The 26,384-nt window shown below is 46.4% G+C and overlaps 1 protein-coding gene across 2 annotated transcripts in view; it reads left to right on the forward strand.

The window, feature by feature from the left end:
* The window catches only part of CUX1 (cut like homeobox 1), a 415,956-nt gene extending 396,000 nt beyond the window's left edge, over positions 1–19,956 (forward strand). For both annotated transcript variants that reach the window (XM_059717053.1, XM_059717052.1), the window contains exons 20-23: positions 340–396; positions 10,984–11,064; positions 15,836–15,900; positions 17,609–19,956. In XM_059717053.1, coding sequence (XP_059573036.1) covers positions 340–396; positions 10,984–11,064; positions 15,836–15,900; positions 17,609–17,669 — 264 coding nt within the window. In that variant the 3' untranslated portion in view covers positions 17,670–19,956. The remainder of the gene's footprint in view (positions 1–339; positions 397–10,983; positions 11,065–15,835; positions 15,901–17,608) is intronic.
* The last annotated feature ends 6,428 nt before the right edge of the window (positions 19,957–26,384 follow it).

A 26,384-nucleotide genomic window follows, 5' to 3' on the forward strand; every position in this document is an offset into this window, starting at 1 on the left:
TTTCTGGGGGGTCACTAAGTCATGGTAAAATTAATCTTACCAACCCCATTCATCCCTCCATTTACCTGCAGCTAACTGTTCAATCATCCCAATTTTGCAGATTGGGAAGCTGAACCAGAGGGTCTGTGACTTTGCCTCAGACCTTTTAAGGAGTCGGGATTGAAACTCTGGGCTCCTGGGTGGGTGGGTGCTCAGATTCAGTGCCTTCCCCACAGGCTGGATAGCACTTGATAGTACCGCATGGCTGCTCAGCCTGCAACAAGCTTCTGCTCTACTCCTTAAAACCCAGGCAACTACTTTGAGTCTCAAATTAACTTTCATTTAACATTTAACTTCCAGGAACGCCAGAGGAAATATCTGAGCCTCAGTCCTTGGGATAAGGCCACCCTCAGCATGGTAAGTGATAGCAGATTACCTACAATACATAATTCTTTGCCTCCATTCATAGCTGTTGTGTTCATGGCAAAGAGAGTTGGGGAGCATGTTGATCTTTGTTTTAGTCAAGGACTTTCGCACATAGTACTCCCCGGCTCTCTCTGGGGTACAGTACTGGGTGCAGACCTTCCAGTCCTTTCCATACTTCTTCCTGTGTTTGCTGGAGCCCATTTACTCATCACCTTTATCCTGCTCACAAATCTTACTGACCTTACTGCACTGCACGTGAAGTCATGGCTCCAAGCTCATGTTCCATTCACAGGCTTAGGATTTCTCTGTAGCTGGATTTGGCAGAGGAAGCCAGGCTGCAAGGAGGACTTTTATTTAAGCAGAAATTTTCCCCTTAAGCAAAGGGAACTCTAAAGAGTCACAGCCAAGTATGTTTTCTTCTGGTTATAAATATATTCTCTTGCATCAAGTTTTGCTCCCACTTCTTTCTTCTGTGCCCTTGAGCCTGCAACTCTCCCTTGATATAGTCAGACTCCCTTGGGTCTTGCTAGGCAGTAGAGACAGATGATATTTTCCTCCACTCTAAAATTCTGTTGCTGACTTTGCAAATGGTTCTGCTTTGGAAGAGGAGAGGAGACTAACACATCTATATATCCTCTCCTGTTTCTTCCCCTGTCCCAAAGCCACTCAGTGTTTACGGCATTAGGGAGAAACTCGATGGACTCCAGGATGTCCCGGTGCTAAAACTCAGCTCTGGTCCATGCTCACACAACACACATTCCCAGGCCAGTGTTCTCATGTACATGGGGCAGTGGAGGGGGTATTAGCTTTGGATCAGTTGGTGTTTACTAGGGTTTTCTTTGAGAATGGTGTGGCTTTTCAGGAATAACATCTTCCCTCTACACTGCCCTGCAACTTGTACAGAGCTGATGCATTTATTAGAACATTTAAGAGCAACTTGCAAAGGGCTGGGGATGGGTATGAGGCATGTTCTTTATCTGATTATTTATAATACAGCCTGGTCAGATCAATGTTGCATCCCCCTACTTAAGGTTGGTTCCTTTCAAGCTACACTGAGGTGAAACCGCTGTCTTGCATCAGGAGTCTCTCTGTAATGACGCACCTTTCTGGTAGTGAAGACAAAGGGCTTTTATACATCTACCTTTGTCTGCTCTGCCGTGCTGGAAATCCAGCGCATCAGAGAAGACTCGATTAATTGAGTCTGCAGAGCATGCAAGCTGATGCGCCTGGCTCTGTATCACATGCATTTGTATAAATGGTGAAATATGCATCGGCACCCAAAAAATGGCAGTGCTGAGCTTCTGAATTAAAACACGTCAAAGGTGTTTCAGTTCAAAAGCACACCGCTTCCATTTTCTCAGTGCTAACGCGCATTTTGCCATTTATACAAATGTATGTGATACAGTGTCGGGCACTTTTAAAAGTGCATGGCACTGCAGCGTACACATATGCAAATGCCCAAAGTCTTAACCTCTGAATACACCAGTGTAACACTCTCTACCCCCCACCATGGTGTTAAACTCACATTACACCTAAAGAAAGTGAAGTTATGCAAGGGCTTGAGGGCCTGATTGTCTAAGGCTCATGCACGCAACTGAATGTGCAGCATACAACAAATACAATTATAGACATTAGATGGATGTTTCATGAAGCAGGGCCAGGACTGATACTTGTGCCAGTCTGCAGTGACCGCTGTGGGTGGGAGGACGTAAAGCCATAGCTCTGACCTCTGCACTCTAGCTAGCAAATGAGATCCAGTCTGGCACACACAGAGGACAACCCTGATGAGAGCTGGTGCAAAATTTGTGCTGTCTTGGAGATGTCGTGTCTTCCTGACATGTGATGGTTTAGAGCTAGGGAGGAGGCATTTGAGGCTCCGCACTCCTGCCAGCGCAGGTGTGCATCTAACAGACACACTCCTGCTTTAATAGAAATCGGTGTTCAGGGCACCATAATGTAGATTTCTGCATCAGTGTGTGAACTGTGGCTATAGACTAATGATTCTCAACCAGGATGCCATCGCAGCCTGGGGTGCCTTGTAAACCTTTTAAAGGTGTTACAGAGTGCCATGCAATACTAGCACTGTTAAATATGCAAACACTTGCACATGATTCACAGGATAAACTCAGATTTCAAGCATGAATTCATAGTGACAAAACTGGGTCATCAGCACCCACAGCACTGTGGGCGCATTCTGATCTATTGCGGTCTTCCTGAGGTCTTTGCACCAGAAGAGTTGCTTTATTGTTTTTCCATAGTGAACAAATGGGTGAAAGCTAAGAGCTGGCATTTTCCAAGGGTTGCCTTGAGTCTAATGTGGCTGAGAACCACTGCTAGGGACTATCTCTAAAGATATAGCTGACTTATACATTTCCATTGCTTTGGGGAAGTAAACAGAAATGGAGCTAGCTGCAGAAACTAGTGTGGCAAGCAGCAAAGCTGCCCCTGCTGTGGTGCATTTACTGTGTCAGCTCTTCCTTGCTTTTACATCTCAAGTTGTCACTGGCGTTGCACAAAGCGCAACAGTGACAGAGGCTTCTATAAAGCAGCAAATGCAGTTCACATACTGAGCTATAGGCGCCAAGTACGTGGGGGCCCAAGGGGCCTGGCCCCCCTTGGGAAGGAGGCTGTTGGGGCCCAAACCTGACAAAAAAAGAAAAACATGGCAGGTTTCCCCTTGCAGGCTGGGGAGTTCCAGCCTGCAAGGGGCTGCTTGGGGCTGGGGGGAGTGGGGGGGGGCAGTCAGAGGCAGGGGGTGCCCCGTGGATGTGTGCGTGCACATGGACGTGGCAGCCAAGTAGTGGTGGAGAGCAGCTCCCACAGTTCCCTCCAGGTAAGTCTATGGGGGCAGTGGAGGAGGGGGCACAGGCAATGCATTGGGGCAGTGGGGGGGGAACAGGTGACATGTCAGGGGGGTGGAGCAGAGGGGTGGGGGGGCCAAGGTGACGCAGCGGGGGGAGGGAGGAGGCACATACCTCCCAAGCGCACCCACAGTGGGACTGGACCCGCTCTGGGCAGGAGCTGCCTCTGTGGCCCAGCGGGTGGGACCAGGCGTGGGAGGGAGTGCCGTGCCATCATGGGCACCAAGGACGGTGCTGCAGCAGCATGGAGTTGTGCCCCCCTGCTCCTGCTGTGGGCGCAGAAATCTCAGGGGGCACATGCCCTCCCCACCCCCCCATGTTGCCTCTGCCCCCACCACACACACACACATCGCCTGTGTCCACATGCCCCCTTCCCTACACACTGGGGGCAGGGGAGATATATCCATCATCTTAGGCTCCACTCCAGCAAAAAATGAAAGTTGCCATATACGTACTGAGCTCTGGGAGCAGTTTTCCAAGCAAAACTGGATCCTTGAACTAGTTGCTGCACCATAACAGCACTTACCAGTGCTGGTTTCTGAACGGGAAATTTGGCTCCATCAAGTGGTTGAGAGAGCTCAGGTTGGCGTAGTGGAGTTCATCCTCCCAAAGTGGTTACAGACCAAGCAGATAACAGAGGCTAGGCACTAAGGCTGAGATTTTTAAAAATGACTAGAAACTATAGCAAGACGATTCCCATGAAAACCAGTAGGAGCAGAATCTCAATCACCCTGTTGGCTCTGAAAATCTCTGCCTAAAGCTATCACACAAAAGAGATCCATGAAGTTTGAATGTGCTTATTAAATTCAGTCCCGGAGCTGTTTACCTCAGAAACGGTGATTGAGCTGATGATCCGGATCTCCTTATGGTCAGCCTAGGTAGTGCGACTGTTGGGAAAGAGCCAGAACAGGAATCCCAGCTCTCAGCCCTCGAGATCTATGAGGTTTCAAACCTAAACCCAAGTTTCTCGGCTTTGGTCCATCACTGTAAAGAGCCACAGACCCCAAGACCCCAAATGTGACACCTGCAAACTCTGGGCTTGTTTCGTATCCTGACTTAGACTCCAATTTTGAAATTTTGGCTTAATGATTTGAAGTAAATTTTCCACTATCCTACTTCCCTGCACTTTCTGTGGGTATTTGCAAAGGGTCTGTACACATTTGAAATCAAGATCTGAACCCACTTCTTAATTAGGTGACAGGCTACTGGTAAGGAATAAGATTTTAGCTTCATCCCCTTGGGACTCTCTTGGCCCCTCACAGATTTTTTTTGCACTGAAGGAGTCGTTCATGGTCCTGAAGCTGCTTGAATTCCAGCTGCATGAACTCTGTCCTTGGGCAAAATCCCCATGATCTTCAATGGTGGCTGCGTGAAAAATACCTCTGGATTTCATGCGAACTGACTCAGCCAGAGTGGTCATGACTGATCTATATGTCTAATGGAGCAGGGAAAGCACCCAAGGCTGAATGGTGCGGTAAATCCCTAATTCTCTGGCTTTAATGCTACCTCGTAAAACATGTCCAGAGCCACTGACACTTCCGCTTTCAAAATGATTGTGTGTGATCCTGACCCTCACTTGCACTGTATGGAGCCAAGAGAGGCCAGCTCCACAAGCCTTGGCAACCCCCTTGGAGCCTTTAGTTACGTTCATACCAAGCATCTCGCAATGCTTTACAAGAAAAGGGAAAATGAAGAGGAAGTACGTGGCCTAATTGTACATGAAGAGTCTATGCCAAACTGGCAGAAGGAAATAGGCCAGAAAGGGCTTGGTAGCTGTCAGTTTAAAGAGTGTAATGATAGAGATAAGCCTTATCAATTAATTATGGGGAGAGGATGTGAATGGGATTCAGTGGAACTAAACCCAGCAAGGGGATTCAAAAGGTGAGATAGGAGAAAGGTGAGAAACTGAAGCAATAGGTGAGGGGAAGGGAAAATGACTTCAAGGCTGATGGTTATGGTCCTAGACCAAAGACAGTGTGTCCAGGGGCTCTCACCTTCTGCATAGTTCTGGTGTATTGTTTGGGGCTCTGCTTCCTCATGCCAAGAGCAGCCTGGTCATGCAGATTTCCCATTAATAATAGCACAAGCCACAGTGGTCCTCACCACCATTCCCCAGTATAGCCCATTAGCACCTGAACTCTCCATTTTGATGCCATGTGGCATGTCATTGATTTGTGCAATGATGGATTTGATATGGTCACCAACTGGCTTTTCAGCTTGGGAACCCTGGCCACCTGGTGGCCTATTAGCCATTTGAGCTGCCTTGTAAAAATAAGCCAACTTGTCAGGAAATGGTTCCTCCCTGTTCTGCTACTGTTTTTCAAAAAGATGCTCTGAAATTCTTCTTGGGGCATTCAGTGGAGGCCACAAACTGAATGTGTGTGCAATGGCAAAGCCTTTGGACCCGGGTGCAGAGGATGGAGAGGTGAAGAAGGCAGTAGAGTTTAGACAACGTGTTGTGACTGATGCAAGGTGCGTGTTTCTGGGCTGGTAGCTAAAACGCATTGTAGTGCAGCCTGACCTTGTTTGAGATCAGAATGACCTGCCGGGAATGCACTGAATTCCTCGCTGCTTCCTCAGTCGCAGTTATGCCAGTCAGAGCATGTCTACTTTATGCTGTTTGTAGGTAATGCGCTTGCATATGTGGCTGCTGCTACCATGCACTGGAATTAGAGGAATCTGGAGCTGTTCTAAGTCAAAAAGGTCTGGGATGGAGCCTGCTAGAGGCAAAGGAAAGCCAGTGAAGTGCAACCAGTGTGTGGCTCTCACATCTTGCTTATTCTTTAGAGCCTGACCATATTTGTTGCCCTCTCTAGATCTGCTGCCCCCTATGATTTAAAATTCTATTTTTCAAGTAAAAATTTAATTAAAAATATATTTAAATTTGAGTGTGTGACATGTGAAGACCCAGCCAGTGGTTTGCATGCACCAGTGTCCCACTATTCCAGTATAACAGGGGTTAATTTCTAGGCACATTGGATTGCAACAGCTAAGGAATACAAAAATACACTGTATTAAATCAAGATAGTCTTTGCATCATTCACGTAGAACTCAAGGAATTGCCAGGATGAATATGAATAGCGTGGAATGCTAATGTCTCTGCAAATTAATGACGCTCGTTTACAAAAAAAATGGCTGACGGGAGTTTTATTTCTCTGGAATAGTTAAGAACATAATCATGTTTGTTACAGCGGCGTCCTCCCCTGCCCCTGCACAGGAAGAAGGGAGCCATCAAAGAACGGTCTGGTGATGGTTCTCTTTTAGCACCATTCTTTGAAATCCCCTGGTACAATTTGGGGACTTTCCTGTATCCCAAGTTCATCTCTGCATGAAGGTGGTTTGGGGTTTTAGGTTTTTCCTGGCATCCAAACCCTATCAAAGGAATGGGATGGGATTTTTCCCATCTAAGCTGTCAGCTCAGTTCTGACCCAGGTCAATCATGACTGAACATCGTTAACACCTGGCAGCTGCTGGAGGGTCTCACTGCAATGACAGTTTGATCTCAGTGCCATTCTTACTGGAACAAGTGTCCACATCGCAATTTGCCCTGGCAGGCACAGCCAGGACAGAATGGCCCCAGAGGCTGAATTGCCTTTTTGCCTCTAATGATGATCTGGCAGGATCAAAGGTTAGGTGTGTTGGCAGAGCAGCGTAGGTGTCTGGGCTGGGTCTGTCTTGGAGATAAGAAAGCACCTTAGCCTCCAGGGCCCTTCAGTTGGCATCTCTTATCAGTATGGATTTCAGTTAAAAATACCTAATCTGTGCAAATGTCATTGTATGCAGCTCACCTCAGCAAGGTGCCAGGCTGGGTTTGCCTGGTGGCACATTCAATAGATAACCTGTGAGAAGAGGAAATGGTGAGTGTTATAAATAGGGAGGACTATCCTGAAAAACTACCTTCTCTTGTGCAGAAGAGCTCATTTAAAAGGCTGCTGTAGCATCATGCAGCAAAGACGGCTCCTGTAGGAGTCCCTGGCAGCAGGGTGCCCGGTGATGCCCCCTGGGAGACAGCTCCCAGTAAGATGGGGAAGGGCCAACCACAGGAAGTTCCTGTAAAGAAAGACTAACTCAAACTAAAGACAACTATTAACTAGGGGAAAACAAGACCTGTGGTAATGACAGGGAGGATCCTGGGGCTTTCTGAACCCCTCCTGGATTGTCAGTGTCTGCAGTGCAAGAGCCAAACTTTTTCCCCCTGTGGGCAAAGCCCCAATCACAACAGGGATGGGGCAGTTGGGAGGATGGACTGCAAAGCGCTGACTTCTCCTCACACTACCCATTGGCTCCTTCTCTCCTCGCCTATCACACTGGGTATTTAGCCTGGCAATCCAGGGGGTTAGAGTCACCAAGCTGTACTCTCACCTCACTGCATTGATGCTGCTACCCTTTGCAACATGCAGCCTTGTCAGCTTGCTCTGTTGGCTCTTGGCTGAATTCTCTTGCAGCTCAAGGCTTAAACCAGACATCTAATGTTACAGGAAAGTCGAAGCATGTTCTAACAGAAGGATTTAGGAGGAATTATTTTTTAATCACTGTTAAAATTTCTGAGTGTCCTATTCACCTACTGCCCCTGGCAGATGTTTCCAAGTTCACCAGCATTTTACACACCCAGTGGATCATAAGATATGGTCAATGAAAAAGCAGTTTAATTCCCTGTGGATTGGCTTTGTAGGCATTTTTAGCTTATTCTCAGCAGTTACTGCCTACCGAGTCCATGTCTTGCCGGTAGCAGCCACCACAACCACTCAGAGCAAACTGTCTGTGTGAAAGGGAGCTTCAGCTGGAGCTCTGTTGAAGCGTTGTGTCCTTCTCCCTCTCCTAGCTTTGTGCTTTCTGCCAGGTCTTCCCTTCCCTTCCCCAGGCATCAAGCTTACTTCGCTCCCTTATTCACATCTCCCCCGAGCCCTTGATATGCCACGTTTGACTCGTGCTTTTGAGAAGCTGTTTTGTAAACTCTGTTTGGTGCCAGGTTTCACTGCTGGAATTACCATTTCTGCCCAGTCTTAGAAAACTGGGTTTTATAATGCACATAGTCATATACGACCAGACTCTCCCTATGAGTATATGGGCACAGGTGAGTGTACAGCTCTCCTAGTAGTCCAGTAACTGGGTTTAGCCCTTCTTAATTCCAGCGACACATGCAATATTGCTATATTATTCTTGCACCTTTTAACACTGTGTCCCTCTGTTACCTCCTCCATTATAATGGGGTTCCTGAGTAGGCTGATTGCAGGATAAAAGAAATGAAACCGTACTTAGTGCAGTGTTTCAAATTCGAGACCTATAAATCAAATAGCTTATTAAATGTAGAGAGTAAATTGTTCCAATCAGAATGAAAATTGCAGTGCCAGGATCTGAGGAGTAACAGCCTGAGTGTTAGGAGAGCTTTTCCCTCTATGAGGGAAATGTCTCTGCACGTTGTACAGTGTTATAAGTAGGGTCCTGGTTCAATCTGTGCCCACAAGGGGACTTCCAAAGAAGCACTGAGAATTCACACTCAAATAAAGAGGATTTGTAATAAACTGTTCCCTGATGTCCGGGGTAGCTGGTATGGACTTGTGTCAGAAGGACACTGGAACAGATGGGCCTGAGGTTTCATCTAGTCTGGATTTTTTGTGTAAACAGCACATTTAAAGCACAAGTAATTATTCTGCCAGTTATTTCTGCTTCCCTTTGCTGCTGCCATTTATCAGTTTAGGATAAATCCATCTCCCTGAGTCAAGAAGAAAGAGCAAAGGGTCCAGAAAGTCCTTAGTTAAATACAAGTATCTGGCAAATAGCAAGAGGGGAAGGGTGAGCTGTGAAAACCCGCTGCAGGATGCACCAGGTAGATCCAAGTACAGACTTCCTCAAAGTGTTTGGATTTGCAGGCTTGTCCTTATAGGTATCATTGTCTGGCCTTATATGAAAGGTCCCCAGGAATCATTCCCCCTGTCAGTAACTGAAATGTGCATTTAGGACTTAATCTTTCAAGGTGCTGAGCACCCAGCTTAATCCAGCAAAGCAACTTAACTTTCAGCATGAAGGACTCTCTGCTATGGGAGCTCTGAGCATGTTGGAGCTGAAGCGCTTGGCACCTGACAGGACTGAACCTTAATCGCACCTTAGCCACTCTGTTTTTGCCTGTGTGAGTAGATGTGGGTGGAATGCAGCTTTGGATACCAATCCAAGCAGCAATACCTTGTTTGTTTTACTGGGAGCATGCAAATTTAATACACTGTTTGAGCTTTTGGTATAAGAGTGTTCATTGGGAGTGAGACAGAGAAATGCACTGATTCTGGAGGTTGCACAAGGCATTAGGGACAACAACCATGTTTGGCAGAGAATAACTAATAAGAAAGAATAGGCTACCTCAAGCTTGCAAGAGTGACTATATAAGCAACCAACTTTAAACAAATAGATGGGATAGGGGTTAACTCAGGGAGTCGGGAATGAGCAAAGAAGCCTTTCTCTTCTAAGCTGCCAATAGAGATCTAGCCCAAATAGGTAGGGAGCAAAAGTATCAGGTATTAAGAGGTTTGTTCAGAACGAGATGACTGCTCCTCGTCTAGTTCCCCACATATATGTATCTACACCACAGAAACCGATTGGGTTAAGACGGATCTGTATGAGGCAAGCTGGCATTGCTGCTGGCTGCTGCCCATGCTATACCTATTCTGCTAATCTAGGAGCTAGCCTACATGATCTTTATGAAGATTATATGCTCCCAGGAAGACAGCAGGCCTTTACTGTGGAGACTGATACTAATGGGCTGGCGAAGAAACTCGGAGCTGTCTGTGAATGTGCTATCGGAGAACTTTGATGTTTATGATTTTCCTCTGTACCAGTCTCATGAAGACTACTGCAAATCAAAATCCCTGCAGCTCATAAATTAAAAATGTGAGAGACTTAATTATCAATGTGACTCCTCTCTGGAATGGTGATGAGTTGGAGGCAGGGACTGAATCTGGAGATGGGGAACATCTAGCAATACAGAATAATTTGAACATAGCAAGAGAGAGGGTAGGATACCTGCAGGCCAAAAATGGAAAGGTGGCCAGATTTTTAAAAGTAGGAGCCAAGACTCCTCGGTCCATATACAGGGGCATACATACAGTGTTCATTTATGTGCGCCTGTGACCAGGACACTGGAAACCAACGTTGTTCGTGTCTTGATTAGTCATAGTTGAGCCCAGTGCATATTGGGGTGAAGGTCTAATCCTGCAGGATGCTGAGGGATTATTGCTGAGTACCTTAAATTCTTCGTGTCCTCTGTGGGGTGTTGAATGCTACACAGGAGAGAGCTCTCTGGAAGCTCGTGCCTGTCAGTTGTCTGTTTACTCAGCTTGAAACCTCCTCTGTGTGGAGCATTTAAAAAGATGGTCACAAAAAGAGAAGGTTGGTCTTTCGACTAGGAAATGCTGGACTTGGTTCCAGGTTCAGTTCCTAACTCTCCACACTCTCTGAATGACCTTGAGCGAGTGACTCTTGCTTTCTCTGGACTTCAGTTTCCCATCTGTAAAATGGGAATACAAAACCTTCCCTTTCTCCCATCACTTTAGACTGCTGGTTTTTGTAGGCAGAGACTACCTGCCTCTTCCTGTGTGTTTGTATAGTGCCTGGCACACCAAGACCCTGGTCTCAGCTGGGGCCTGTGGTGCCAAGGCATTAATTGAGGTGGCTAATGTTGTTTTGTTTTAACTGAACTAAAAGGCACTTTCACTTGATTTTACTGCAGGGGCGGCTCATCCTGTCCAACAAGATTGCTCGCACCATTGCCTTTTTCTACACTCTGTTTCTGCATTGTCTGGTCTTCCTGGTAAGTATTTAGTCCAAGAAAAGAATTGCACCCTTGTGCTCCAGCCAGCCTCATCACCATCTACACATGTGTTGCTGCACACTAAAAAACACTGCCACAGGATATGTTTACAGTAGAGTTAATTAGTTTCCTGTGGCCTAATAGGGCTGCACATGTTGATGGTGAGACTTTACTGTGGAGCTAATTAGGGAGCTCTGCAGTAAACATCTCATGTAGATGTGCCCTATATGAACTACTATGTAGTGTAGGTACACACAGACCATCTGCAGATACTTCCTCAGCCTGATGAAGGATGTTTGTGCCCAAACGCTTGCTAAGAAGAATTTTTCCAACTATTTGAGTTGGTCTAATAAAAGATATCGGATTTACCCAAAGAACCTCGTCTGCCGGTATATACTACAACACCGGTTGGCTTTCCTGTTGGATCAGTTTGCTGGATGCAGGCATCTGGTCCAAATGCATCATGGTTAAGCTGAATGGTTCTGTGCTCACTGCAAAGACAAAGAAAGTCTCAAGTGGAAAGATCTCTTGTGCATAGGCCTTTGTTCACAAATGGGTTCCCCTCCCCTCCCCCTTTTTTGAATTTCAATTATCCTAATTTGGAGGCCCGCTATATCTTATTTCTGGAATTACAGTGTTTACCCAGTGGAGAGAAAATTCTGCTGTTACTTGAGAACAAGGCATTAGCAGCAGATGTGGAAGTCTCTTGCCTGTATTTGCAATGCCATTGTGTTTGTCAGTCAGTCTTGTTATAAAATTCCTATTTACGCCATTTCTCTCCTCTGCTCTCTTGCAAAATTTCTGGGGGTCTATTTATCATTGCTAGAAAAATGCATCAATTTTTAAACAACGAGACAAGATAAAAGACAAACAAATAGCATCAATATTTCTAGCCAGAGCCTGTCAGAGTAAAACCAACCTTCAGTTATCTTGTGGGGAGGAGAGCAAAGAAAATAAAAAGTTAATTATCATTAAACTTTAAAACTCGTAACCTAAAAAATTAGGCATAAATATTACATGGATGGAATGATCTCATTCTCATGCAACTGAGAGAGGCCCCAAATCTGAATTCCATTGACATTAATGGGCTTTGGATCAGGTACCAACTGCAGACACTTAATAAGAAGCTACATAAATTCTATGTCTGATCCACTTCCACAGTTGAAAAATGTCTCTCCTACTAATCTAAGGAAACAAAAAGGCCTTCACCTCTTCCTAACTGTCTTCCTCCCCTCTTTTGTGAATTTCAATTAACCCTAATTTGGAGGCCGGCTGAATGGTACTTGTGGAATTAGAGTGTTTCCCCAGTGACAAGATAATACCTTCCTACAATTCACAAAGGCATTAACACATGAGCTTCAGCAGCAGATGTGCAAGATCATCTGCCTGCATTTGCAGCCCTGCTGTACGTTTCAGTCAAGCTGGCCGTATGTTCTCTTTAAATCCATTCTCCTCCCTCACCCCCGTTACACAACATGTTAGTGTTAAATGGAAGAGAGTTGGGCAGGCTGTCAACTATATTAGATCGTATGTCTGATGTCAGAGGGCCAACAAGGTATCTGCAGAGGTCATCTTCTGAATGACGGTGGGTAGCTGCTATGGCTAGATACAGCCCCTCTGTCAACCAGCTGCTCCCTTCAAGAGACAATCAGATTGAGGGATACCTGGGACCTCATTTCCAGAGGCCCTGAGCTTCCATCATCTTCAGCTGGATTGGTGCTGCTTGACAGTTCAGGCCCCTGCCAATTTGCAGGTGAATCATGCTGAAAAGTTTAATGCAGGGCAATAGTATCACAAAGGAATGGTTCTCCTAACTGCTAGGCTCTTCTACATTAAGTTGGGCTCTTCCTCTGGTGGCTGTGTCTTGAGTGAAAGTAGCCATGGCTGTTGTGTGTTCTGTGGTGGGCACAATTCTGTCAGCTTGTTACGTGGCTGGGAGCATGCCTTTTGTGCTCCTCAGGGGTCTTGGGTAGCTCTGCACCTAGTTTCATAGTTTCTAGGGTTGGAAGGGACCTGAACAGATCAGGTCCAACCCCCTGCACTGGGCAGGAATGAGTGCTGGGATCATAATACCCCAGCCAGATATCTATCCAACCTCCTCTTGAAGACCCCCAAGGTAGGGGAGAGCACCACCTCCCTTGGGAGCCCATTCCAGAGCCTGGCAGCCCTAACCGTAAAGTAATGCCTCCTGATATCAAGCCTGAACCTGCTCTCAATCAATTTGTGGCCGTTATTCCTTGTTATCCCAGGTGGTGCCTGGGGGAACAGAGCCTCACCTATTTTCCACTGGTCCCCCCCATGTGAGTTTATAGACAGCCACCAGATCCCCTCGCAGTCTTCTCTTGTGGAGGCTGAATAGATTCGGGCCCTTTAGTTGATCTTTGTAGGGCCTGGCCTGCTGCCCCCTGACCATGCGAGTGGCCCTCCTTTGGACCCTCTCAGTGCTGTCCACATCCCTCCTGAAGTACGGCGCCCAGAACTGGACACAGTACCCCAACTGCGGCCTGACCAGCGCCACATAGAGGGGAAGGATCACCTCCCTGGACCTGCTTGTGATGCATCCTGTAGATGTACGACAAGGTGTGGTTAGCCTTACTGACCGCTTCCTCGCATTGGTGGCTCATGTCCATCCTGGAGTCAACAATGACTCCAAGGTCCCTCTCAGCCACTGTGTTGTTGAGAAGGGTGTTCCCCAGCCTATAGGTGCGTTGCTGGTTCCTTCTCCCTAGATGGACCACCTTGCACCTGTCTGCATTGAATTCTATCCTATTCTCATCCGTCCACCTCTGTAACCTGTCTAGATCTTATAGATTCATAGATGCTAGGGTCGGAAGGGACCTCAATAGATCATCGAGTCCGACCCCCTGCATAGGCAGGAAACAGTGCTGGGTCTAGATGACCCCAGCTAGATGCATATCCAACCTCCTTTTGAAGACCCCCAGGGTAGGGGAGAGCACCACCTCCCTTGGGTGCCCGTTCCAGACCTTGGCCACTCGAACTGTGAAGAAGTTCTTCCTAATGTCCAATCTAAATCTGCTGTCTGCTAGCTTGTGGCCATTGTTTCTTGTAACCCCTGGGGGCGCCTTGGTGAATAAAACCTCACCAAGGTTGTGGCACCATCGGTCCCAGTGCCCATCTGCACCTGGGCTCTGGGCTCTCCTGGGCAGCCCCTGCTCCCCATGAAAGGGAAAGGGGCCCTGGCCATGCAGCACCCAGTGCTTGTTCCTGATACCGGGTTTTGGCCCCACTGCCTGTGGGGAGTTTCCCACATGTCCGGCTGGGACTCACAGGACTCTGGCACCAGGGGAATGGGGATGTCTTGGGCTCCTACCTCTGTGCCCCCTGCACGGCCTTGGCCAAGGCCTGCAAGGCCCTCTTAGCTGAGATCCCAGGGCCATGGGGAGCTCAGGGCACAGGAGCCCTGTGGGCATCAGGCCGGGCTGCGGGGAGCCCTTCTTCCTGCTGGTGGGGGCTGCTCTGCCATCAGCCCCAGTTTCTCTGTGCACCTCAGGCTCTGCTCTGTGTCCCGTGCTGCTGGCAGGAGCCCAACAGCAGGCAGAAGAAATGGCCCAGCTGGCCCTGGTTCCCAGCTGGGCGTCTCTAGCTGGATTCTGTCCCTCCCCTCTGGGGTGCCCACTTCTCCCCACACCTTGGTGTCATCAGCAAATTTGGACAGCATCCTTTCCACATCCACCTCCAAGTCACTGATGAAGATGTTGAACAGTGTGGGCCTGAGGACCGAGCCCTAGGAAACTCCACTGCCCACATCCCTCCAGGTCGAAAATGACCCGTCCACCATCACTCTCTGGGTGTGACCATCGAGCCAATTTGCCACCCATCTGACTGTGTAGGCATCAATGCCGCAGTCACCTAGTTTGTGAATCCTAGGCTGCCTTTGGCAGGAGAGAGGTGCTGAGACACTCGGCTCAGCCACGATGGTGGCAGTTCTGGCCATACACATCAGGAAAAGAATTGCAGGTGCCTGTGTTGTTTTTCCATGAGAAAACTTAAATGCCTTCAGACTCTCAGGCATGAATTGTGGCATTTAGGAACCTCAGCTGCACCATGCAGCTAAAGAGCCTTTCAGATCTGCCCTATAGTTCCTGCCAAGTACTGGGGGCAGTTCCAAAGGATACAGAAAGCATCACAATGCAAAACGTTCCTAATTTGTGGGACAAAATGAGGAGGTGGGGGAAAGCTCTAAAATATTGGGAGGGAAAATTGAAGTTTCTGGTTAGATTCTGCATATTGGTGATGTATTTTCATATCCTAGCAGTGGTAATGTAACTGCTGTACTGCCACACAGTTCTTCCTTAACGTGTTTTTCAAATCATATATTGAACAGTGTTATACTGTCTTTACAAACAAGCAAGTACTTGCCATTCAACTTGGTCCGTTGCTAAGTACATCCGACTGGTTCTCTGAGATAAACAGTGATGTTTTCAAAGGTTGCAGCAAATTTCTTTCCACCAAATGAGAAGGACTAACTCCACATGGTTTTATTATTCAAGATAGCATTTCAGAAAGATTTAAAGGCAGATTATACTGGCAAAAAATGACAGTCTGCTTTCTGCATGTCCTTCTATAGAATCTGATGAAGTGAGCTGATTAGATATATACTTTGATTAGTCTATAAAGTGTAAATCTACCCTGTGTTCTCCTTGACTTCAGACAGCTAACTATGTCTCTCAGCTATTGATCAGAGTGTAAGTACAAGGTGGGACTCCTGTTACAATGGGAAACAGTTAATTATATTTCTCATTTTCCCCAGGTCCTCTACAAAACTGCCTGGAGTGAGAGCGTGGAAAGGGACTGTGCTGCTTACTGTGCTAAGAAGTATGTATGAAAACAGAAGGGTTTGGTACAGCCCGGGATTTCAAGATTCACATTCCTGAGACAAGGAAAAATTGATTTTTATAAAAGAGTATTTTATTTTGTAGTGACTTTTCCAAAACGTGAAAGTGTGCAGCTCTATTCTGAACAGCGCTGTCTGGTCCCTGTGACTATTTAGAGGCAATGCCAGTGTCTTCAGTGACAGAAACGTTTCTTCCTTACAAGGGAGAACAGAAGTAAGAGCAGTTGAACACAGCTCAGATGTTGAGCTAGATTCTTTTATTTCCTGTTGCAGCAACAGAATTGTTTAAGATTCAGTTCTGGCTCCTCATTCAATGAGAGGAAATTCAGTTGTAGAGAGGCAACCTGTATTTGATCTGGGAAGAACAGTTTAGAAATGAAGATGCACAAACCAGGAAGAACCCAGCTTGGCTTTAGGCAAGGGACAGACATTACACATAAACCAGTTTAAGTGATCAGAAACCTGTAACAGAACAGATGTTCAGTGCACATAAACTAGTTTGAAAATGGCTGAAATCAGTTTGAGATAAACCTGGTTAAATGTAGTATCAGACTTAACTGATTTGGGTCAGACTGGTTTATGTAATGTCGGTCCCAGACCCCTTGCTGGTTTAAGTTAAACCAGACTCCCCCAGCATCCCATCATGCTCTCTGGGCTTGGCAGGGCTCTCTGTTCCACAACAAAGGTGGCCCTCTTCTCTGCTCCCTGGCTGGAGCTCAGCAGAGACTGCAGACGTCTGCCTGGCTTCCCCCTGCTCCCCCACTCCCCTTACCACTTCCTGCTAAGCAGGGATCCCCCCCTCCCCTCTGCCTTACACAGACACCTCTCAGCATTAGCTAGCAGACCACATGCTAGCTACGGTCTGTGTGTGGCAGATGGGACAAAGGCAGAATCAACAGGTAGCTAGTAATGTCCCTCTGTTGTTTTCTTAATAGGGTGATAAACACTGTGTTATCAATTCCCTGCTGGGCTGCTTGGAAGGTGGGGGGAACCCTCCCTAATCAGAGCGTCCTGACAGGGGGACCCTCCCTAATCAAAGCGTCTTGCCAGGCCCTGGCCACTGCTTAGCACTGGCCTCTCAGTTTAGCATTGTGGAAGGGAAGGGAGGGCTGCTCTAGTACCCACCGGCTTCTAGCCTGAGCCACTGCAGGCATGTGCCTGCATTTCTTCAGTCCAGTGGGGATGTCTGTACAGTTACAAATCAGTTTAGCCTATCCTGCAAAGATTGAATCAGTTCAGGCTCAGGCTTTTGGAGTTCTGTCCCTAGCCCCAAAGGCCAGGCTCTCTTAGCTGGTTTGGCAGTCAGCACATTGGATTTGAGAACCTCTAAGCAAGACCTGCCAGTCCATAGTGCCATGTGTATGGAGCAGAACCCCAAAGTCGATCAGTTTTGAAATGAGTGAGGAATGACAATCAGAAAAAGGACTGATATATTTGCATACTAGTGTTTTCAGTAACTAAGGCCCCAGTACTGCAAGCCAGTAATCTTCTCTTCCTCTCATGTAAAGAAACTGGTATGGAACTGGCCCATGATCTGTTTTAGTTGCTCTAACTTCAGGAATTTCTTGGTATTACAAAGAAGATGCTATCTTTGTAGCAATGCTTGTAGCCAGTGTTGAAATGCCAGTCCAGAGCTGAGTTCAGAGTATTTTAGGCTTGGTGATTAATTCTTCAATGTACTTTTTCCAGGTATGCTGATCACTTGCACAAGTTTCATGAGAATGGTGACAATGGCGACATGTGGCAGTGAAAGCTGGAATCGGTTACCACTGAAAGGGACCTCTAATTCCATCAGTATCTTTCGGCTGGACCAATCCCTGACATGACCATTGTGCAAAAAACTTGAACCTTCTGACAGCTTATCTCTACCTTGTGTAACATAGAGAAGTAGTGAACCCTTCCCCATCCAGATGCTTGCAGATCAGATGTAGAAGTTACAGAGAGTCTTTGCAGGACTTAGTGATAGGCAAGCGGAGCCCTGATGGAGTTGCGGGACTTGCATCTCCTCTTGGGTGAGGGTGGTATTCAAGTCCTCCTGGAACTCCAGATTGTGTCATTCTGGAGAGTTCATCTTCCCTTCATTCAGCTAGCTGAGCAATTTGAAAACTATAGATCTTATTGGCCTTTGCAAGCTTTTGCTGCAAATCCTATAGTTAAATAATTACTCTTCTGAGGTCAGTTGCCCAAGATGGAAGGTGACTGCCCTGTGACTTCTGTTGTATTTCATAATTTAGATTTTTTTTTCAGTGTGGTAATTTGCATTTCTTAGGGCATTTCTTAGGGTCCTTTGGATCCCACTTGAGATGGCTGCCAAGTAGAAGCAGTCAGTCTTATGTAGGCCATATTGAACTGGAGACTTTGGCTTTAAATCACTGGATATTTAGGGTATAATTGACATAAGGAAAGTGTTGCTATTAAGTATGGAGCTATATGAAAGTGCAGTGGACTGTCTCTTCCTAATTGAAATATTTTTGCTATGCAGTAGTTGCTTTGCTGGATAGACTATATTAACATAATTCAAGAAGATACATGTCTGAAGAATGAATTGGGCTTTGCTGGCGTTGCAGCATGGATGTAGAGTCTGACCTTTCTGGGCTGCTGTTCAGTTTGAATGAGTTGGTTACCAACAGTGGGGTATCTGGGGAAATGGTAAGACAAGGGCGGGATTTAGTTGAGAGATGTCATGGCAACATCTGGTTTGGAGCACTTGTCACCTCCTGGTAGCGTTGCACAGTCCTACCAAGAGCTGAGCATCCTCAGCTTGTACCAGCTTCTCTGGTAAGTGAAAGTGCCCATTACATTTTCAGAGTTTTGGCCTATAGTTAGTTAGCAAGGTGCACTCGCACTCAGTTAAAATTATTCTTGTAGACTAGGATAATATTATTGCTTTAAACTTAGTATTGCAAAAATGTATCTATCAGCCCATGCCGTTTGTAAGCATACATCTATTTGCTACGCAGTCAATGATAAGCTTGTAGATGCCAGGAGCAATGAAGATCTATTTATAGTCACTTTAGCCTGTAGAAAAATGCAAAATGCTCATTAACTACAATGAAGGATAAACACACACAGACCAAAGTGAATTTATAGACAAACAGGGGAGGGAGAACCAAGCTTTTCTAGATAAAGCACAGGGTGCTGCAGGGTGTGATTTCAACCAAAGTGATTGTGCTGATGTAAATCACTAATCTAGACATCTTGTTCCATGTAGCGTGGGACTTGTGCCAATGAGTTACTAGGGTTAAAACTGTTTACACCGTTGCAGGGAATCTGCTTTTCCCTCCACACACCTATACTAGTGCAAAAGATTAGAGACAGAGCTGGGGGGCTTTGAAAAGAACAAGGCCCAAAGTAAACAGGCAGTTCTTTATTATGAAGCTGCAGGGCTGTCTGAGCCACAGCATCTTGTTTGCTGTCACCCAACTTCCTCTCTTTAAATAACTCAGTGATGAGCATTTCTTCTCTGAGATCACTATCAAAACAGCCTGTTTGCTGTAAAGATTTGTATCCAACTCAGGCCCATGCTGTCTTTTCAGAGCAACGCCTATCAGCACTTTTAGAAAAAAAACAAGGCAGCCTTATCTGAAAGGACTCCGTGGTTCTAGAGATTACAAACCCTATCTCTGAAGGCCTGATTACATGAAGGTGAAGAGCGCCTTCCAGCTCTCCTCACTGTTAGGAAGGTATAGTCTGGTGTTCAGCTTTTGCAGGTTCTCCTAAAGAAATTCTGGGCTGATTCTTGCATCTCAATAGGTAACACTCTCCCTTTACATGTGGTAAATGGGTGTTTTGTGGTACCTGCGGAAATTGGTAGCTAAAAGTGATCTTAATAAGAATGGGCTCTGTGCTAAGCAAGCTAATTTGTTTAAGTAAATTTGATTTTCCCTAAGAAACCTTGTTAGAAGTTATATTTTGCATGATAGAATTACAGAAGTTGCTTAACTGTTGGCATATGTAATCTTCCATAAATTACTTAAAATACATATTACTGAGCTATGCAAGATGTGTGATAAAATAAACCTAGATATGCAGCAAAACTGAATTGTTTTTCTTTATTTGTTTTTTAAATGCATCCACCCATACCATCCCAAGCAATGTCTACCTCCTGTCCTGGCTACAGTAGGACAAAGCTTGCAGCTAATACTAGAAATTCAATGCAATAGCTTGAGTAACTGATGTCTACTACAGTTGGAAGGAACACACCCTCTGCCCTCAGCCATGTGAGAGACTTGATCCCTGCTGTGGGAAGACCAAGGCCTCCTGCAGTTGTGATTAAGTATTCTTTGTTGAATATAGACAGGAGGCAGCAGGGATATAAAATGAAGTTAAAGGGAAAAAGGAGTGATCCACCCAGACCCAGTTTTTAAAGATTTTTTTTAAAGTGCCTATGTAGCTGAATGCCCTTGTTAGCCAGGGGAGGGGGCTCTGCACTTCCCAGGATTAAAGCTATAATGAGCCATGTTCTGGTGCTTCCACTTCGGTCAGGGTCAGGGTGAGCTCTAGCACACAGATCAGAGTATGCAGGTCAGGATGAGCTCTAACACACAGACCCACTGGCTTTCTTGTCTGGTGATCAGGCCGTCAATAGCAGCTCTTCCTCTGAAGAATGAGCAGCTGCTGTGTTTAGAGTTGCGAACAAGACCTTTTATATAGCTGTGATGAGTCAGAGGTTTTTATTTGATATATATATAAACCTTTGAACTAGTTCTGGATTGCCTGGTTTAAATTTTTGTGGAGGATTCTCCTCCTCACCCTGCCCCTTCATCCATGACTGAGCAGATTTTACACTGCAGCCATTTGCATGCACATCTACTCATTTATTTATATCAGATGGACATGGGCAGCCTCCAGCGTTCCTGAGATGGCAGAAACACTTGCATCTTGCAGTGAGGCTGTAGACAGTGTTTGCTGGTTGGCCCACTGGTTCTGAAAGGCCAGGCTGAACAGGGAACAAGGAGCGAGACACTAGCTCCACACACGCACCCAGGCGCGGATGGGCTTTTTATAAATAAGCAGACTGCTTTTAACTCATTGTACTCCAAACACAATTGGAGGTACCTGCTGCCATGTTGTTCAGGCTAGAATTGCCCTGTAGTTTTATCTGCCCAAGTATTGCATGACTTTTTGGTCACTTGACCATTCAAACATCACCACAGCCATGTGTTACACGTGTGTGTATGTGTGTGCACACATGCGCGTACACACACCAAGCCAATGGAAAGCAGAGTTGGAGAAAGAAAGCAGGTGATGGGATTATTAGACTAGAGCTTGACTTGTGATCAGCAGCTTTCTGAGTTGTAGCCTTTTGTTGCACTGGTTGGGGTTTTTTCAGTGAGGGCCCACATGATGCTCCCATCCACGGCATGAGAGAGAGATTCTCAGGAAACATTTGCGTGAATAGAGTTTCAGTTCTCGTTGCACTAAAACCAAAGGCAGAAGTTGCAGGGGACTGTCTCCTCTGTTCCACAAAACTATAATATAACACAGGACAAATGTGTCACTCAGAAGCTCAGGACCGGAACAGGTTTCAGTGGCAGTTCTTTGAAGTCTCAGTTGTAAGACAGCTGGTCCTCATGCCACAGGGCTACCAAGAGGACAAAACACGTCTTTAGAAATTCCTATTTCCCCTTTTTTTTTTCATCCCCACCTTGCCCCACACACTCCTTTTTAAGCTAAGAAACAAAAATAGCAGTTGTAAACCAGCTCCTAGTGCAACAGTAACTCACAGCCACATCCTTTCTTCTTTGACGCACCACTGCAGAAGCAATTTATTTTACTGATATAAACTTGCCAAGGAAAGTGAAGTTTCTCCATATCATGCTGGAACCACAGAGCAGAATCTAGCCTACCTTCTTATGCTCTTCCCTGTCATTTTTCCTTGCCCTTCTCTTAAGAACAGCTTTTCATCACCAAAGAGCACAATACATGAAACCCAACTCTCCATAGAGAGAGCAGCATGTTTGCTCTAAGTCAGAGAAAGACACAGGGGTGACTTCTCACCCATCAGCTTTAGCACACAATTAAGGCATACATGAATAGCTCCAGTATAGTGTATTGTTTATAACAGGCCTCCCACTTATTTCTGCTAGGACATTTCATGAAGAAACTGTAGTAAGAGTTAAACCCGCGTACCATGGCTCCAGAGCAAGATGCAGAACATGTCGGGTCTCCCTTCCCCCCCCCCCCCCCCCCCGTCCGTAGTCATTCTGTAGCATTGGCCCTGCAGGAAGTCTCCGGGGTCTAGACTAGAAGTGGGACTTTGACTTTCCATCAGTGCAAAGGAACCCACAGCAGACTTGACAGACAACCACTTGCTTAAAAGCAGAACTGGCTGAAAGGTAACAGGTACACCTTGCGATGGCTACTCTACGCTCTTCCTGGTTCTCTTACCGTGCCTGCCATGATATTGGAGCAGGCTATGCAGGGGAGGGTTGAAGGGGACTGCACTCCCAGGTAAACTCTGGCTGGGGTCTGGGTCCAGGAGGGGGGTTAAACACCCCTTCCCCCCACTCAAACTTAGTGCAGGCTGCAACTGTGGACTACAAATGCCAGGGGTACCTGGAAGCAGAGAGGAAGTGATAAGCAGGGATCCTGGTTTTCCCTGATAAAAAAAAATCACAAGTTCTCTAATAAAAAAATCCAAACTCCATGATAAAAATTAAAGCGCTCCTCCCCTCCCAGCCCTGCTAGTGCCCCTCACTCCACCCCACAGCCTCCCCAGTCCTGCTCGTGCCCCTTACTCCCCACACACAGGCAAACGAGTACAGCCCTACTAATCTTCAGAAAGTAGTTTAGCTCAGATATGAGGCAACTATAGAAAGAAGCACAATTACCATACTGAAGTCCCAGATCAGACTGTCCGATCATCATGGCTAGGTACAGACATCACACACAAACTGATTTAAGTGATCAGAAACTGGTTTAAACGTGTAACAGAACAGATGTTCAGTGCACATAAACCAGTTTGAAAATGTCTGAAACCAGCTTGAGATAAAACTGATTGATTGTAGTATCAGACTTAACTGATTTGGCTCAAAGCAGTTTATGCAATGTCTGTCCCAGACCTCCCAGCATCCCGGCATGCTCTCTGGGCTGAGTGGGATGCTCTGCTCCACAGCAGAGCTGGCCCTTCCCCTGTGCTCCCTGACTGCAGCTCTGGAAGAGACTGCAGACACAGCAGGGTCTGCCTGGCTTCCCCTACCCCACCCTCTGCCTTGCCACTTGCAGCTCAAGCAGGGATCCCTTCCTCCCATCTCCCACAACAGGGACCCCAGCCACCTGGAACCTAGGCATGTAGTATGCTAGCTAATACTAAGAGGTGTCTGTGTGCATCTCTCTCTCTGATTTCACTGGGACAGGCAGACAGATCAGTGACCGTTTAGGGCTATTTGGCGTTAATCAACAAGTCAGCTGGTAAGCTGTTTAAGAAGAGCTTGAACTAATGGAGAGAGGCTATTGTTTTGCTGATGAAGTGATAAGCACTTGCTCACCTGCTGGCTTGCTCACCTGTCAATTTGCTGCAGACAGTATAAAGAAGCAGGGAGAGGAAGACTGAAAAGCTCTGTATCATCAACAGATGCATGCACTGCACTACACCCCACCCCCTTTGCCTCAGAGTGCTAGCAGGGGGCTAGCAGTACTCCTGCCCCTTGAGCAGCCAGCAGAGAAAAGCCTGGGACCATGCAGGCAGACCTCCCTAATCAGAAGTCCTGCAGGGGCCTGGCCATGCCCCCTCCCACCCCCCTTGCAGCTCAGTACTGTGCGAAGGAAGGGAGGGCTGCTCTAGTGCCCCCAGCTTCTAGCCTCAGTCACTGTAGGCAAGTGCCTGAATTTCCTCAGTCCAGAGAGGATGTCTGTCCAGTTACAAACCAGTTCAGCCTAGCCAGGTTAGACTAACCTACAAAGATTGAATCAATTCAGGCTCAGGCTCTTTGAATGCCTGTCCCCCAGCCCAGAAAACTGGGGAAGGTCCTGAGGCTATCTTCAAGATCTGAACTACTTTCCCTATTAAGAGTAACATTTTATTTTTCTCTTCACTGATGAGAGAGTTGCTACTAGTAGAATTTGAGACTTCTTGGCTCCCAAACTTGTTTGAAAACCACTGGTCCATTAAAGCTAAGACCACAGTTATTTTTGGCTGGCAGCCTCAATAACTGTTCAAATGTGTGTGTGCACATGTATGCTGATGGTAGACTCCAGGGGTTAATTTCTGTTAATTTAATTTGGAAGAACATTTTATCATTAAGGGCCTTGAAAGAGAAAGGGTTTCTGCAGTAATTTACTCTCACTCAATATTTTAAAATGTAATTACAGCAAACAATGTTAATTAGCATTGACATGTGTTCAGTTAAGCCCACATTCTTAATATCCATCTAACCTGTGACCAGATGAGACCAAGATCCAGTGAAGCCAATTTTCTGAGTTGCAATACTAGATCACAAAATGCTTCTAGGGAGGGGCTGGGTGACCTCTGGGATTAAGGACTACTCACATTTAGGTCATTAGGTCACTTCTGGTCTCAAGCAGAAACGTTCAAGTCATTGCTTGGATATGGTAAATTGTCCGGGATAAAATAATCTTGTGCTTTCAGTCTGGTTCCCAATGGGCTCATATTCCAGAACAGCCCAGTTCTGAATCTCTCCTTCATACTGAGCGATGGTCCTGCAAATCAGAGTAGTCTAGAGAAATTATGTCCATTCATTGCAAAGAAAGAACCAGCGAGGACTAATGCAATACTGGAACTATCTGTCTAACTCTCACACTTCATTAGACCTCAACTTACAGTGAAAGGTAGCTCTGCTTCTTAACTAGACAGAACCTGATTAAAAAAGGTGGAGCAAAGATTATTACTAGGGACATACTGTCATAGATTGATCCAGGATTTTGTAAAGGGGAGCATGGGAGCAGTGAATGTCACTGCACGAGTGGCTGCACTCCCCTGCTCCAGCCTCCCCACCATGTACTAGGGCAGGCAGACCATGCCATGGGAGCAGCAGCCAGGGGATTTTTTTTTCAGTCCAAATCAGCTAAGAATCCTCCCAGAAACACCCAGAGGAACCAGCCAGGGAGGGGAAACCCAGGCAGCCGGGCTGGAGCAGGGCAGGGAGTGGTTCTGGAGCTCCCCCAACCCCTGGGGCAGCAGTGGCTGTGGCAGGTAGGAGAGGGGAGGGGGGAATGGCAGGGAAAGGGACATGCCACTGAGCATGGAGGGGAAGGGTAGGTTCTTACGTATTTTGAGGATTTAAAAATTATCCCTGTCAGCTGCTCTGACTGCATGGTCTAAAAGGGGAGTGTGCAACTGTGCCACCTCCCCCCACTTAGGATCTGCCCCTGGATAGTGTAAAACTCTATCCCAGATCCATTTGGTTGTTACTGCAAGGTGCAAAGGGAAACAGTTGAGTGGATACACTGACCTTGCACTAAAAGGTCAGAGAGGACTCTCAGGAATATGGCATTGTATTAGAGAAGGGTTTAGTGAGGAGCTGGGGGATACAAGCTCACCACCATGCTGGAGGTGTGCAGGAGAAAGCTACAACTACTGACTAAAGCTACACATTACCATGAGAGACAGGCAGGTGATGCAGTGATCATAGTGCTAAAAAAGACCAAGCTGGCTCTACTTATCTCCCTATGTCCCTGTCTTCCCCCATTTGGCTTTTGATCTAAATAGGTTTCCATGGTCACCAGCGGCGAGGCATAGAAGTATTTCCCCTGAACTGCAAATGGGAAAGATGGAACAATAAAGTTTGAAAGCAGCTGAAGGAAACAGTACACTATGTTTAATACAGGCTGCCCTTGCAAACAAACAGATACGTAGCTAGTGCCAGGAGACTTATTCTTCAAGTTCATTCTCGAAGCAGGGTGTTCTCTGTAAATTATAAACATTGAAACAGATTGCCCAGGAATAAACAGGGGCTAAACCATAGTTTGGGATTTACGAGAGTGGATGCCAAGTACCAACAGTAGGCACGTGCCAATACTTTGGAAGTATTAGGGACATTTTCCCAGGGAAACTGAGCACTTATGGCTTCCTCCTTCTATTCATAGTTACAGGCAGGCAGCACCACATTCAAACTAATGCCTAAGCAGGCCTAACACTAATCCATGGAGTGCTCTGCAGCCCTCCTGATCATTAGGCTGCAGCATAAAAGTAGCTAATGATGAGGCTGAATGTGAACAGCTGAAGGTTCCTCTGTCTCTCTGGACAGGTTCCTGCTTGTATCTTCCAAGTAACTGGAAATCTGTATAGTGTAACATTTACAGCTGCAGTTTTTTGTAACATTGATTAGCACTACTCTGTGCAAGAGGACTGGAGGAATGAATGGGGGGCAAAGGACATATGCCACCACTTCTGCTGTGCATGGTCTCATGTTGGGTCCCCACAAGGTCACTCGTTAGTTTGAAAGTCTTGGCCAAGAGGCACATTGAGATGAAAGTAATGTTGTTGTAGGCATGTGGAAGAATG

This window comes from Alligator mississippiensis, chromosome 14 (genome assembly GCF_030867095.1).
Source record: "Alligator mississippiensis isolate rAllMis1 chromosome 14, rAllMis1, whole genome shotgun sequence".
Lineage (NCBI taxonomy): Eukaryota > Metazoa > Chordata > Crocodylia > Alligatoridae > Alligator > Alligator mississippiensis.